General features: G+C 42.4%; 2 protein-coding genes across 7 annotated transcripts in view; both read left to right on the top strand.

Moving 5' to 3' along the window:
* The first annotated feature begins 14 nt into the window (after positions 1-14).
* LOC136432474 (protein MFI-like) lies at positions 15-8,387 on the top strand. The gene is made up of 15 exons (XM_066423791.1): positions 15-147; positions 593-710; positions 981-1,027; positions 1,326-1,411; positions 1,622-1,748; positions 3,243-3,343; positions 3,856-4,033; positions 4,230-4,376; positions 4,842-4,998; positions 5,186-5,244; positions 5,566-5,640; positions 5,865-5,929; positions 6,918-7,088; positions 7,322-7,377; positions 7,574-8,387. Exons 2-15 carry the CDS (start codon positions 659-661, stop codon positions 7,753-7,755), a joined length of 1,503 nt encoding a protein of 500 aa, XP_066279888.1. The 5' UTR covers positions 15-147; positions 593-658; the 3' UTR covers positions 7,756-8,387.
* A 4,627-nt stretch (positions 8,388-13,014) lies between these two features.
* Positions 13,015-15,894, top strand: part of LOC136432422 (AT-rich interactive domain-containing protein 1B-like) — a 47,122-nt gene continuing 44,242 nt past the window's right edge. For all 6 annotated transcript variants that reach the window (XM_066423739.1, XM_066423721.1, XM_066423706.1 and 3 more), the window contains exon 1: positions 13,015-14,236. In XM_066423739.1, the coding sequence (XP_066279836.1) occupies positions 13,256-14,236 (981 nt within the window). In that variant the 5' untranslated portion in view covers positions 13,015-13,255. The remainder of the gene's footprint in view (positions 14,237-15,894) is intronic.

Below are 15,894 nucleotides of genomic sequence, written 5' to 3'. Positions count from 1 at the left end.
TAGTGGTACAATCTAATATCCCACAGTGCATTGCGCACACTTTCTTCCAGAGGTCAACACGGGTCATCGGCTGCACATATCTGAAGTTTTCTCAAGAAAACAACAAATCTTCAATAGTTCCGGCCACAAACCTGAGATATTTATAAGGTAAGATCACTAACTAGCATCACATATTCCCTTATTTACAACTGGGAAGTATCCAGACGAGGTTTGCTCGGACAACCCCTATTTATATTCCTTGGCAACTGCATGTCAACAAACATGGCGGACCAAAATTTGACGTTAGCGATGAAGCGATCGTAAGAAAATGACAATGATTTGATGATCTTATGACAATGAATTTCTTCTTCACGAAGTACAAACACAATATCTATCAAGATATAGACTTATATAAGTGAAAGGGCAGTTCTTATCTTTGGTATAATTTGACTATAACTGATTTTGAAGGGCTCAGCTGATCGAAAGCTCATCTTCAGTAATCAGTATACAAAAAAATGTATATGCACTTTTGTATGGAACAATGCAGCGCATGAAAGCATGTTTCTGCTCCAGTTATGTTACGTATAATCATTACATATTGTTTTGGTTGCAGTACATTTAACTTGCATGAGGCTTGTGGCTGCTTGGTGGAGTAATTTGCTTGTGCATGAGATGAACAATGTTGAGTTCTAAAGAAGCACAGAAGATAGTCGACCAAGTCGATCTTCCAGGTAAGACAGAGCTAACTTTTCTTTGTTTTGTCATCCGTCAAGATGCGACCTACAAAGAACACGATTATGCAATATACTGCTTCCACTTTCTTGGTAAATTTCATCACAAAATCCCAATTCTTACATGTCATTAACATTCTCATTGTGTCTTTAAGCACCTGACTGACTGATCATATCAGTTACATTTAATTTGATTTAAAAAGTTATTTGGTACTATGAGTACTGATGGATGTTTTTTTCTTCTTCTTTTTACACATGTCAAACTCAAAGATGACCCCCAGACTCAGATTTCCAGACTATCCAAGTCTGAAAGACAGGTGAGAAAACCAACCTTTATTTCTGTTGTGCATCATTTGTAGCTCTGGGCCAATGACAGCGCTGAGACAGAATTGAACCAGTTTCAACCTTATTCATCTTTATTACTGGTGTGGTTGATAAAAAGATATGCAGGCTTTGTTTTAAACATTTGCTTAATTTCATGGCTTCAATGGTTTGTTTATAGATAGTTAGTATAAACATAAGATCATATCAATAACCCTTGGCTATGTAGATAAGTTATCTATTTCTTGAGTGAAGGCTAGGATTGGCTTCAATACTTCTATTGCCCTTTTCCAGGCCCTTATCCAGCAGAAGACCAGTGATGATGCTCTTTGGGCAGCAGCAGTGGAGATACAGAGAGTCTGGCGAGGCCATTTTGTCAGGTTAGCTTCTACTAGATCTTTTAGGTCTGTGATAAAATAAAAATTACCAAATAAGGTTATAGCTGGTACGGTGTACCAGGAACATAATTTACTGTACATACAGTGCCATGAAATACTTGATACACAAATTTGTCTTAAAACCCCCAAAAATCTATATAAAAGACTGTTAAATATGCCAGATGACAAATCTCCATCTCTGCTGTGTTCCAGGTGTAAGTACTTTGCGATCACCCACCCCAATGAGAGTAAGCAGTGTGAGTACCAGGGCAGCAGGTTCCAGCAGAGTGAGCAGGGTCTGCGGGACGTCAGGACGCCCCCACAGGAGGTGCCTAAAAGGGTGAGCATTCCTTCCTTAACCTTCAGCCTGCTGAGGTAGCTGTTTGGCACCAGATTTGTGTTGGGGTTATAGGGTTAAGCAGCAGGGAAAAGGTTAATTCCAGTTCATACTTCAAGTTCATCCATCAAGAAAGCACATAGCTTCTTCATATTTGAAATAGAAGACATTCAAAATGTTAGAAACTTGAAAAAGATTACTTCATGGTGAACAGCATGGCTTTTGCATGTAACTTATTAAATAAATAAGTGAAGTTTTTTATCCATTTTCTAGAGTACTGAATACTTGCCTTCTTTCAGGATTCAGTTCTAGGTACATGTACAACTTAACGATCAGAGTATAGTACTTTTACATGTATTACAGCATTGTCTAATGAAATTATTTTTAACGTCCCTGCCGGTGTTATTTTTTTTTCTTCTTTGTGATTTTTATGGATATAAGATGACTTAGTTTATAATCTCTTGAATATCTTAATGATGAAACAGTTTCCAGTCAAGAATCGTACATCTAACCCAATCGGGCCAAAGTTTCCCATGGAGCTGCACATCTACACCAGCCTTCCCAGGAACAAACATATATCAGATACAGGAGGTCATCATAGTGCAGGTAGTGGGACTGTTAGTCCACATTCTGAACAACAGTCAGAGAAGGGAGAAACAGATACAGGAGAAGAAAGGAAAGAAGTGGAGGAACCGAAAGAGAAATGTCGGATAGATGAATCAGAAGAGCCAAAAGAAGCTGTCACTGCTGACAATGATGATGACAGTATTAAGGATATGGATGACAATCATGACTGTGATGATGATGATGATGATGATGATGATGATGAGGATGATGGTGTTGCTTACTATGGTGATGAGGATGATGTTATGGTGGAAAAACAAGTCATTTCCTCGAATCACCATGGCAACCAGGATGAGAGCACCTCAGAATCACCATGTAGTGTCCAGACGACAGACTCTTGTCCTGAACCACAGCAACAGACATTACAGGAGCCAGGAGAGGTGCAGTCAGCCAAGTCATACATGAGGAGATGCACATGTGCACTTTTATATTACAACAACATTATTAGACTTTAAAAGGAGCTAATGTTCACAATGTTAGTGCACACTACACAAGAAAATAGTCGGCATTGAAATGATGAAGCAAACCACCATTATATCAACAGGTTGAAGCTGTCCAAGGTGTATGCAATGGCACTTCCCAGATGTTTTCTTCTAAAGCACGTTTTTACCACTTTGCTTCCAAAATGATGTGTACAAGCACTGACGAAATACAGGCACCCTTTTTTTCCATTTCAGCTATCGGTAGTGTATGACTGTCTGCAGGAACATTTGATTTCTTTTTTTTAATAAACAGCACAGTGTCACTTGGGGAAGGAGAGCTTCATTGCACTAAAACATACTCTCAAAGGTGACACTGTAAAATGATGAGTGCCAAATGAATAGAATGGCAGAAGTGACTGTTGCAAACTTTCAATTTCTTATATATTTCTAGGATAAATCATTGCGGAGGATGAAGCTGGAGACAGCGTATAAAAACTATGTGGAGGAGATGGTGAGACAAGGGAGGAACCTGGACAGAGCCGAGATCTTCTCGTAAGTGTTAACAGAATATTCTTCCAAAAATCCTATCAAATTTACCACAGTCGAGTATCTGTATAGCTATAATGACTGCCCTTTGGTGTAACACACCGGCTTTGCACGCACACGGCTCAGCACAGCAGCAGCTGGTTATATTACACTGGACAACCTGTCACACCTAACCTTTGCACATCTAGCTGTCAGCGTTGTTTAAAGCTATCTAGCAAAGATGCTCCTAATGTACATGTTAGCTAAGACTAATTGTTATAGTTAACTGTACAATGGAGGACCTGTCCAGAGCAATGGAAGATAGGGAGGGATGGAGGAGAAGGGCCATGAATGCTCGTGAACCTGTCACAACCTGATGATGATGAATTGTTATAGTTCTTTGGATTGGCTTTGCAAACAAAGAAACACTTGCTATGTAATTGGGAATTGTCCCTAACCTGTGATTCTACAGCTTGTCACCTAAACAATATAGCTCCTATATCTATAACTTGCTAACTTGTTTTTGTCTCCCTCTCCAGATTCAATGACTTCTGTGCGTCCGAGATCCAGAGGGCGTGGCGGAGCGCCCATAAGGGGCGTGTCGTCAGCAAGCCGTCCAGCGGGATGTCCTTCCTGAAGGACGAGGGGGGGAAAGCCGAACCAATCAGCGAGAGGAAAGCTGCCATGAAGATCCAGCGGGCCTGGAGAAGACACATTGTGAGCCATACATGTGATGTAGTACATGTACTGATAAACTTGCATAACCGATAAATTCCCTTTAGGCTTTAGATTCTAAGTCAACAACCCTAACCGCAAAACCACCTTGCCACCTAAGTTTCATGTCCACACCTTTATATTCATCAGCTCCTGTTATACTACCTTTGGTCTCACACTAGTGTTTTCTCCTCCACAGGATGTCCAGGTGTACAGATATTACAGGGACCTCATTAACTTCAAGGGGAAGGGAGACCCGTCCATGATGCTCAGGTGTATCAACCCCAATGAGTCCAAGCTGCTGGACTCAGCCATGGGCGCACATGTCAAGTTTAGGCTGGCTGGGGTGAGGGCAAATCATTACATCACTACATCATATGTATCTTCTGTCAATAGAGTTCAGCATTAATTTCTATATGCATTAAGTTTTTATAGTCAGCATTGTGAGTACAGTCAAACCTGCCCAAGAAGACCACTCAGAAGTCAGGGGATCAATAAAATCTGGTCTATGTGGTGTCTATAGACAGGATTTTTAATGCTCCTATCAATGGAAAGAATTATCTAACAGATTGCATTGGCCAGGTGGTCATTATGTTGAGGTGGTCACTTGTACAGGTTTGACTGTACATGTTCTTGGCAAAGCCTGATCCAGGTTCAAAAGAAAATATGTCATTTTCTATCTTCTTGCACATCAAAGTAGCAGTATAACTGTGATATTATAATTACATGTAGATTAACCATGTTTCAAAAAGTCTTGTTGTACCTGACATTTCTTCCAGAGACTTACCCCTCTCTGTTTGTGTATTTCTAGGAGAGATTTCCACCCAACATTTACTACAAGATCTTCACCCACCGTACCATTATTGACCTGTGTGCCAACAGTCCAAAAGACTACACTAAAGCTGGTGTACTGAGAGTAGAGGCCAAACAGAGACACAACAGAACAATACACAAGCCTATAGTGGATGGTAAGAGAAAGAAACTGTTAGATGTATTTGCTTTGTTGTTAAGTTGTAGAGGACAGATTTCGTTCCCATCCTAAACCCTTGTCCCATGTTAAATGCTTTGTTGAAAATTGAAGGCACAGAAACAAGCATACATTTAATCAATGCATATCTATCCTTGAGAATGTTGTGTCCTTCTATTTCCATACAGACAAGGCTGGCTGGTATGAGAGAATAGAGAACAATGGATGGAGACTTGTGTCTGACAGAGTAAGTCTTACTGAAAAATTCATAACTACATAGAATTGATACTACCGGTATGCAAGTAAGGTAGCTATTTGTGTTAAGATGCACCATAAACTCAAGTGTGTTGCTGCATGCACTGTGTTTTTCATTATATGTTCTGATATCTAGAAACAAGTCCAAATGTTCAAGCATGTAAAACACTGTCATGCCTTATATATTCTACATTGCCCTTGTATCAGTACTATCATTACTAAAAGATGTGACCCTTACATGTGAAATATCATTCAAACAGTTCCAGTGAGGGATACCAGTGGATTAAAATTTGTTTCTATATTTTACACTCAGTTACTACAGAATGCCCAGCAGGACATGATAACATGGGAATCATCCAGGAAGAAAGTGGACTTCCACCATAATAAGGTATGTTTTTATTATCCTCTTATATTCAATGGCTGTCTGCTCAGTGACACCTGTCTTTCTCATGTTATTTGAATCTTTTTTGTCCATGTTGCACATGGTAAATAGTTACATAGAAGGGCCCAAGCCAACAAAAATGTTCTATCACTTGTTTCATTTAGAAATAGATAAATTGTATCTGCTTTTCACTATTTTGCTCAACTGCTATGAATGTGTCTTTTATTTAGTTGAGGAGGAAACAAGATGTGGAGAAGAAGAGAAAGAAGAAAAAGGTAGAGTGGATGATGAAAATGTAAGTATAATATGTTTGTACATGTATATTTCATTTTTTTTGGTTGTTCAACTATAGTGTACCAAAAGATGACAATTTTTATACATACACTAATAGTATCGAGGTGTGGGAGTCAGTCATGTAACCCACATGGTTAAACAAAGCGGCAAACGTCTATTCATCCTAAGAAGGTTGAAGATGTTCAGAGTTCCCGAACTTGATCTAGTCACCATCTACACTTGCTACGTGCGCCCCATCTGTGAGTATGCTGTCCCTGTTTGGAATCCCGGGCTTACTAAAAACCAGTCATCCCGTCTAGAGACCATTCAACGCCGTGCTTGCCGCATCATTCTGGGTAAGAAGTACACCCACTACTCGGAAGCCCTCACTCAACTCGGACTACCCACCCTTGAATCCAGGAGGGAACAACTATGCAAGAAGTTCGGACTGAAACTCCTGAAATCGGCTTTCAGAGACTGGCTTCCCCAGTCCCGGGGTGAAGCCAGTGGTCGGCTAACGCGGATTAGCCACAAACTGAACTCTATATACACACGAACTGAGCACTACCGCAACAGTCCGATACCCTACATTACCACTGTTTTGAATAAGGAATTGTGACCGTCAACACGAATATTTTGTTGTTGATTTTAATGTTGATATATTATATTATATTATGATAGATTTTAAAGATTCCTTGCCAATTTTAACGATCTTTAACCGCAATAATTGTTATGTAAATTTATTACGATGGAGTGCCCTTGAAATGTTATACTTTTAAAACGTTGTAAAGTCCGGAATCAATTCAGCCGCGGCTGCCATTTCTTGACTTGTATTATGCAATAAACCAGTATTATTATAGTGTATGTATAAAAATTGTCATCTTTTGGTCGACTAACATGCGAAGTGTCAACATTTTTCATTATCCATTTGAATTTCTATTTCATATTCGTACTGGTCTTAGCCAGTGTAGGGCATTAACATAACCACTATGTGCTTTATTCTTCCCCAGGTACAAAGAAGGCATGCTACGCTCCAAGTCGACAGACTCCCACACCTCGACACTGATCCAGGACGCAGCCAACGGGATTGTACGTGTGGCGCAGGAGAAGGGACCTGAGTCCATCCAGGACTGGGAGGTCGACGAACTCTTGGACTGGACTAATGGGCTCAACTTTGACGAGTAAGTTTTCGATAGATTAAACTAGACAAGTCCAGAGAAAGGAAACCTCTGTGAAGCCAGTATAGTTTCCCCATATTATCAAAAACATGCATAAATCTATTCAATTTAATCCATGTCCGTAATGCTTAGTAATACTAGGCAAAGGTAATACAATGTAACAACTGACTTAAGTAAATTTGAATTTAGAAAAGCAGCAGACATTACATGTATAACATTTGTGTTTCCCATCCCAGGTATATGGACACATGGAAGGAGATCGGAACAAGTGCTGCATCAGAGAGACAGATAAGTAAGTACAACAGCTGATTGTGTGACCTTTTTTATCCACTGTCAGAGGTGTTCAACCAATGTTTGCAACTTGTATGTTTGGGGCTCTTATACAGAGAGTTAGATCTTGGAAGGTGTTCTCCCTTCAAAGCAAACAGCTTGAAATGTCCTGCATCATTGTTGGATGATTTGTCATGATTTTATTGTTGCCTTTACAGATATCATCTCGGCAGACCCTGCGGCCTTTGCACTGTCATCTGTAGCACACCTGATAGATACATCGAAGGGCTCACGTGCGTCCGGTGCACAGAGTAAGCACCAGTCCCCCCACCCAGGGGCCATGGACTCCCACCCTCCCTCCAGACCCACCCCTGGGACACCTGAACCTGAGGCATACTGAGCATCAGTCCCCCCACCCAGGGGCCATGGACCCCCACTGCCCCCACCCCACAACACCCACCACCCCTACAGAGACACCCACCCACCCTGTGTACACCTGAATATACATCTTCTAAGTTATGAAACTGTGAAATAAAACAGCTACTACCTTGGGCCAGATTATTGCCATTAGATATACATCTGATTCTGAAGATATGCATACTCACCCCAGTATCATTGGTTAAGTGATTACTGTTGGGCAATAGGAGATAAGATTACCCCATCAGGTATGAGATTTTTAACACACATTAATTGCTGTGGTATTTCAATCTGTAAATTCGAGAGTGATATTTACAGTACAGTGGGGTCGCTAGATACATATGTACATTTAAAGCTGTAGATATGATTTGATACACATCCCTATCAAGATAGATGCCTTGATAAATTTTGTCCAGGTGATTTGTAGAAATAGAGATTTCTCAGCGTCTTCAATTTCCTGTACAATCTAGTGCTATGCACAACCAATAAAAGAAAGTCTGTACAGTATCTGTTCATATCAAGGTTGTATATTTTGTGAATTTGGAACTTAGGAATCATGCACTTGTTGAATATGATAAAAACAATACTGGATTAAAAATTCCTTTGCACAATAAAGACTGTACGTCATGTTTTTTTACATACATGTATCAGCAGTTCGACATTTTAGCTTGACGTATACATAGGATTTTTGACATTACTTCCTCCACTTCTGGGTATATTTGTGATGCAGTATTTTTTTGCATGAAATGAAGCTATTTTTAAAGAAACTTAACTTGTACCATTTTGTCATTCTTTCACTGGTATTTCATTCTGACAGAAAAAGTTGATGAAATTTCTAGTAGTGCATGAATAGCATGTGTTATTAAACAACATGTTTTCTTTCAATAATGTCATGTCCAAAGACACCAACAGTGGAGTTTTCGGAACAAAAAGTAGTAGCATGGTTCTCTCCATCTAGATAGGCTGAGCTGGTATTTTTAAAAGTTTTGTGATACAATGCCTCAGTAAATGACAGGACAAACAGCAAAGCTTTATCTTTTCTCGCAACATCTGCTTAGAGGTTTACTATCACGTAACTGAACGTGAAGACTAATGTGCAGTTTGCAATCACGTCGCCTAATGTCGCTGCACCTAAGCACCAGCTGGTCATACACCAGTGTATTACAAAACTGTACTTCAGTAGCTGCCTCTGCAAGAGTAGTTTTAAGGGTACACTTGTCCTTAGTTAACAGTGACATACCGCCTGTTCATTCAAGGATACGATTGCTCTGGAGAACGTGTTAATGCTTTGCCACGTGCACGTGTCTCTTCCTTCAAATCGGGCCAAAGTATGCATCACACCATGGCCAAAGCCAAATTACCTATATACTCACCTGTTGCAAATATGCATGCATTGGGCCTCTCAACCGACCTGACAGTGGGGACCTCTAGCGGTTAAAAGTAACCATTACAGTGTGTCAGTCAATTCTGCCTCCGTCCAAGTAGACGTTAGTACGTGCCTGGTGTCAGCAGAATCTGTGATGGCTGTACAGACCAACCTATGGGTGCGTCCCTACTGCAGCCCTCGCAGATGAAACCTGTAATGACGTGTTGTGTGGTTTGGACATTTGTTGCAATATTGACAGTGATCAACAGAAGTCGCTTTTAATCCATGCGACCTTAGCTGACTGCTCTTCACAACCATGTCAACACAATCGGCACTACCCATTCCTCGATGGCCGTTGTCTCGTTGGTAACAAAATAGCACCAGAACAGGGACAAGATCGATTCATTTAATTACAATAGTCTGCCGTACTGACAAGACAAGATAGATGTCACTGTGAGACCGTCTGCGATCCTACATATGTTTTGGGAAACTATACAAAGTACATTAATTTGACCACTTTTTCCCTCTGTGCAACATATTCTCCGGCTGTTTTGACAATAACGCCAGTTTTGAGAAGAGGACAATTCTACATTCCTCTGTGGCTTAAATCTAAGATGACAATGTAATTTGTTTGTACTTGCAGGCTGTGTGGTTTTTAGTGTGTTGTAAAGCAAAATTGCACGTGATACCTAACTCGTTTTATTCCACTTCTCTCTCTCTCTCTCTCTCTCTCTCTCTCTCTCCCTCTCTCTCTCTCTCTGGCATTTTGCGATCTAGTTTTTTACAAGTCCTTCAGTATCGCAAACAACGAATAAACCCCCCAAAAAAATGCATTAAACCTTTCTATCCGCCAGTCTAGTCTAAGAAGACTAGGACCTGTTAACTGCACATGGTGCAAAAACAGGTAGAAATCAATCTCCGGTTCAGTTACTGTACGGTTCATGTTCAAAATAAAACAGTTTGGGGGTATGTTTGGCTACGCGTGCACTGGCCGCGTGTCGGCGTGCCCGTTCGACCTCCCAGCCTGTAACGTTACATTTCGGAAACTTTTGCCGTGAGCTTGAAAATAAATTTACATGGTTGTTTGTTACCGAGTTTGTTCAAGGAGGTCTTATTACAACCTCCTTGGTTTGTTGAAGGAGTGTTAAGCAGTGATGAATGTGATGCTTTCGATTGATAAACATAAAAACACTGACAGGCCGGAGTCATATCTACTTTGCAATAGTAGCACACCAGCATTACTATACATCATCATCTACAACAAGTCGGGCGGCTTGCCCGGACTAAGGCTGTTCTCTTCCTAATACAGCAATAAAGTTTATTGTTAAAACAAAAGTGCAGCGACTTTCGTAAGATCTAATCTATACATACTAACAAGTGGATGCAAATGAGTTAACTTACGAATATGTTGTGACTGCAGATTCTCATCTTTGTGATTGCTCTACGAATTTCAAAATTATATATTCGAAAGGAACTTTTCTAAAGTGACAACAAGCAAGAAATGTTTTCGTTTTATATGTGCTTGTCTATGTCAGCGAAATGGAGTTGCAATGGGTGTTGGGAACGACCTTATTGGATTGTTCCCTTGTATTCAAGGCTAAGAGTTTTCAGTGTCTGGTAAAATAGAGAAAATCGTGTCTGACTCGATCCAGAAAAGGTCCTCGAGAATAAAGCGTTCGATTCCTTCCCAGCGGTGTGAACGGACATATGCACACCGTTGAAAAAAATCTCAAAATTTGGAGTGAAAAGATGAAAAAATTCAAATTTCTTGGCGTCTGCGTCCCGAGACCAAGCAATGAAAATCAATGAAAGTATCATGTCTGTGTTCCAGTTGTTGTTTTTTCGTTTGCAGTACATACATATTCAGTATGAGGGCGCTTGTTTCTTGTGCTTTCTGCGCGGTTCAGTTAGATTGAGGATGTGTGCATCTTTGTTACTCTCCAAGCAGAGCTAGGGTTTTGGCTAGTTTTTAACGTGTTTTTAGGCGTTTTTGTCATGCCTTCTACTTTGTCATCGTTTTTGTTGTGTCGCAAACACGTTAAAAACCAGCCAAAACCCTAGCTCTGCTTGGAGAGTACATCTTTGTCCCTAAAGTGATTCTTTTGGTGATTTGAAATGTCCCGATTCATTTCAACAGCTAGTCTTCCGGAGTCATGCAAGACTAAAATTGCAATCTCTGATAATTAGATTCTGCCTATATAAATTAGTAATCATAACATGTCTTATTTGCTTTCACTGAAACTCGTACGTATTTAGCGATGTCGGCAACCTTATTCCAAGAAATACCAGATGAAAAGAGATTCCTGTGAATTTTGCTGGTGAATATATCCTACACGCCGTGTTGCCTACGCATACATGTACGTGTGCCTGTGCGTAGTCAAAATATGGCATCCTCGAAATATATTTTCGGATAGTAATTATTGTTCAGTTCAAGTTCATCTTTGCAGCATGATGTTGAAATAATCCATAGAAAAAAATCATCAATTCGTAACAACCTTTTATATGAGCGAAATTATTTCATTTTGCCACATAGAAACGTTTATAAGAATTGTCAGAAATCCTTGAACTGGGGACCTGCTCCCCCTGCGTTCCACGGCAATTATCTCAATGGTATCGTCCAATTTCTGGGCGCCCTTGTTATCAATCACGTGTGGGCAAATGGTTCAAGGGGAAAAGAAACTTCAACAAAATTACTCTCCGTAAATACGAAAAGTTTGCACGATTTTCAGGATGCATGAAATGTTGTCGTCTCTTGTGATATTTTACCATGTGGAAAAGTGTCTCCATGAATTATTTCATCTCGCGTAGAAAATACGCTGCCAACGCGATGTTTTGAAACGGAGCGGCGGTGGGGCCCAGAATGGTTTGTGCAACAGACTTTGTAGGACAAAGGGGCACAGGCGATATTTTTCCTCTCTGAACCGTAAAAACAAAAATTAACCAAGGATAGTACAAAGGTTAGATGGCTAGTTCGACTAGGAGTGGGGAAAAATTACGAATCGAATTGTTTGGTGGAGTTTTAGCTCCTCAGGCAAGGAAAAAGAGCGGAACGCTGGCGCGCCTGGTGCTGCGTTTATTGATCTTAACTGCACGGTGCTGGGGCCACACGGCTGGGAGAAAGGATCGAATTTCAGATTCCACGGGATTAAAATCGATTTTTGCTGGGTCCTCCCAGCGCCAACCGGCGGCTTGAGGGAGCCAGGCGATATCTCAGGAACTGCGCGCATTCATTTATTACTGCACCAATGGGTTGGGTTTTTATAGAGGGCGCTCAAATATGAAAAGGTGGACGCGTTTTTCCAGGGGACACATCTCCCTGAAAGCTTTCCAGATAATTTTACCGGCTGACGTCATTGCGAATTGCAGTCTGCCAATTAGGCGGTTCGAGTCATGGCGTCCCCCTCCCGCCGGAAAACCCGAGTTTCGGGCTTAAAACGGACAGAAAGGCAAATATGTGTAAAATGCCGGGTTGCTATGGCAGCCGGGATAATAGCAGGCTTCCGTGATGCTGTTACGAGGTGTCCCCCGCCAAAAACACCGGCGGCACTGGCCGGTAAAGCTTGTCTTGCATGACCTCTTCCGGAGGGAGGTTGCTGGAATGGCTAATAGGAAAAACGGGTTTGAAAAGCAATGCCTCAGACGCATCACCGCCGAGGAATTTGGCGCAATGTGTATTCAGGCAGATCGCTTACAAAAAGTAGTACAACACATTTTCTTCTTTCCCTTCACCTTGGGTCTGCAAACACTAACGTGGTTAGAAAATTATATCTTGTTGATTATTCCGCCGAGAGAAGTGTGGTTTTGAGAGAAAAATGTTGTTTTTGAGGATGTTGAAGTTTTTTGGGTGGCGGAGGGATCGTTATGTTGGAGCCTGTATGTCGTCTGAGGCAGGGGTGCGCCATAATGGTGTAGCGTGAGATAAGGCCATGCTGCCACCGGGCCTGAGTTCTCTGTTATTCTCCTCTTGCTGACTCAAAACACGTGTGTGCATCGGCGTCAAACACCGCACAGGTAACCCCACAGATGCGCCAGGGTCACCTTTCTACCATTGACCACCTCTGTGACCTCGATCGTACCTTCAACTTGATGTAACTCGTGGTGTATTGTCGTTCTGGCCATGGCAGCTCAAGTGGCTGCGAATGTCCATTGTGATGGGAACGACATTGGTCAGAGTACTGAGGTGGCCGCCAACTCTGTGGATCATGTCCCTGACGGCAACGGCGACGCTCCCAACGGTCCTGACGGCGTAGCTCCCGACGGCGGGCCCCCGAGCGGCAAGTTGAAATCGCCGAACGAACAAAGCAGCGCCGCCGACTCAAACTCTGCTGCGGCTGCTCAGCACAACGCTCAAGATGGAGGAACAGGCAATAGCGGGTCTATGAACAACGACGACTCCGGCGTGGATTTAGACCCTTCTAGACAGGGCAGCTACCCCCACCCTGGCCCAGGCGGGCCAAACCAGGTGGACGGGGCCCCGAGTGGGCCACCTGGACACCCAGGACCGATGTCCGGTAACATGCCAGGCTACAGCAACAACTTCCGTGGTGGATACAACAGTGCAGACCCACAGCAACATGGCGGACCTGGTGCAGGAAACGGCCCATATAACCCGGGTTCGAATCCCGGCATGGGACCACAGAACCCTCAGTATAACCAGTACGGCAACTACGACGGCATGTCTGGGATGTCCGGGCCCAGGCAAGGCCCGTACCCTCCCGCCTCCAAGCCTATGAACATGCCGGTAAGCAGGACTAGCTTGAGCTCGGCTGGGGCTCAGATGATGCCTAATTATAATACGGGTCCGCAGCAACAGCACCGATTTATGAGCGGCCCTTCCACCAGCCAACATTCAGGGCCTACTCCGACACTAAACCAGCTTCTACAGAGCCCTAGCCCTGCCACTTCACGTTACGGGAACTCCTACCCTCCCTCAGCCGCTGGAGGGGACTATAACATGGGCAAGGGGCCCGACGGTGGAAATATGATGGGCAGCGGGCAATATCCTAATCAGACGTGGGGATCGCAACAAAGAACGCACCCGGGACAAGGCGCGATTGGCCCGGCGCCCCCGCCCAACCAGACCATCAACAGGACACAGGTAGGCCACCGACACCCGTCCTTGTGCCGTACGTGATTGCCCGTCACCGTGGCGTACCAAGTGCCATATATTTCGCCAGGTTATTTTGTACAGAGAGCGCTGTGTTCGCGCCCTGCATACATAATGAGCCGATCGGGTAAACAAGGGCCCGATCGCGGGCTGTAGCGGGGAGATAGCGTCTGTTCTCGCGGCTCCAGAGCTCGTTGAACGCGCTGGACGGGCGCCGGCGGCCCGCCAGAGTGCATGAAATTGACTCAAGTTTTTGAATTGTGGAGGTAAATCCTGATAGTTAGAGGACAGCTGGGCATTCTGAGCCCGATCTGCGCGCTGATTGGCTCATCCCACTTGTCAAACAAACCATTAATCACCCCCTGTCATAATGATACTATTCATTAGAAGACGCTGATTGGGCTGGAGGGTGTTGAGTTTCTTGGAAGAGGGAAATAGAAACTATAAACTTGTCCCTTGCCACGGTCTGGGGATGCACAATCACGATTTTCTTACCAAATTCCTGCAAATTTGGTTATTTCTGGACGTTGAGTTGCATGACATACATGACCTGGCATTGGTGTTTGATCAGGTGCAAATGTATTGGATTCACATTTAGATTTTAGAATGTAATAGTGGCATATAACGAAATCTGCATTTTATCTTATGTCATCTTGATGTCCCACCATTTCAAATGATGATTTCTTTTCAGGTTATGATACCTTCGTACCCAGCATCTTCATCAAGTTCTTGCTTGCTGAAATGTCACAAACTTATCGAAAATTACGCTTCAAGTTTTAACCATTACAGAAAGTGTCAGGATTGACACTGTGAGATGGGGAAAGGCTTTTTGATGATTGATTGACATTTGTCATGATATTGTTCCAGTAATTGTGATTGGGTTGTCTCTGTTGTTGTGACTGTAGTTTGGTGGTCCTTGTGTCTCTAGTAGTACTAAAGTTGCCTTTCCAAAAGTATGTTGAGATTTCTGGGCTGTCATATTTCTAATATTGAATATGCGAAAGAAAGGCAAGTGTTCTTCCTTGATGACAGTTGGTATTGTATGAAGTAAGAGGAATTATCATGGTTGATGTTTCTGCCCCCAGAAAAAAATGGCACTTTTTTCTGTAGTTTTGCTTCCCCTGTGGTCTTTCCATGTGATGGAGATAGTCCATGATACAGATAAGTTCTAGAGTTTCAAAACTAAATGTCTTGCTGAAAAAAAATATTGAAATGAAAATGTGTTTTTGTGAGAATAGATTCCGAGCTTTGAAGCAGCAGAGGAAGAAAGTGTGTTATCAGAGAGAGAGGCAGCACCGATAACTGCTTGAACTTGTGGATGAGACTTTCATGCAAAGACCCCGAGGAACAGTTTCAACTTAACCCTCAAACCACCGTATGGGGTCAAAACTGACCCCAGGCGTATATCAACATGTGCCATTTTGCCATTTCGAGTCGAAAACAAAATTCCTTCTATGAGTTTGTTTGTATATATGTCTTATAGCTTCTCACAAGTTTTTATCGAGATTGGCTCATTGTTGATTAAGTTATCCTAGAAAGTTTATGCATGGTCCAGTGGGGTCAAAACTGACCCCAGCAAAATCTGCACTCATATTCCCTATTGTTTGATACTTGTCACCTAGTGACATGTATGATAAGGGTTATTATGA

Source organism: Branchiostoma lanceolatum, chromosome 1, assembly GCF_035083965.1.
Source record: "Branchiostoma lanceolatum isolate klBraLanc5 chromosome 1, klBraLanc5.hap2, whole genome shotgun sequence".
Classification (NCBI taxonomy): Eukaryota; Metazoa; Chordata; class Leptocardii; order Amphioxiformes; family Branchiostomatidae; genus Branchiostoma; species Branchiostoma lanceolatum.
The sequence above is the reverse complement of the archived record's forward strand: the minus strand, read 5'-3'. Positions and strand labels throughout refer to the sequence as shown.

Coding starts and splice junctions, on each gene's coding strand:
- LOC136432474 (XM_066423791.1), top strand. CDS start 659: ATGTTGAGTTCTAAAGAAGCACAGAAGATAGTCGACCAAGTCGATCTT. Junction 711..980: donor CGACCAAGTCGATCTTCCAG/GTAAGACAGAGC, acceptor TCAAACTCAAAG/ATGACCCCCAGACTCAGATT. Junction 4,034..4,229: donor GGGCCTGGAGAAGACACATT/GTGAGCCATACA, acceptor TCTCCTCCACAG/GATGTCCAGGTGTACAGATA.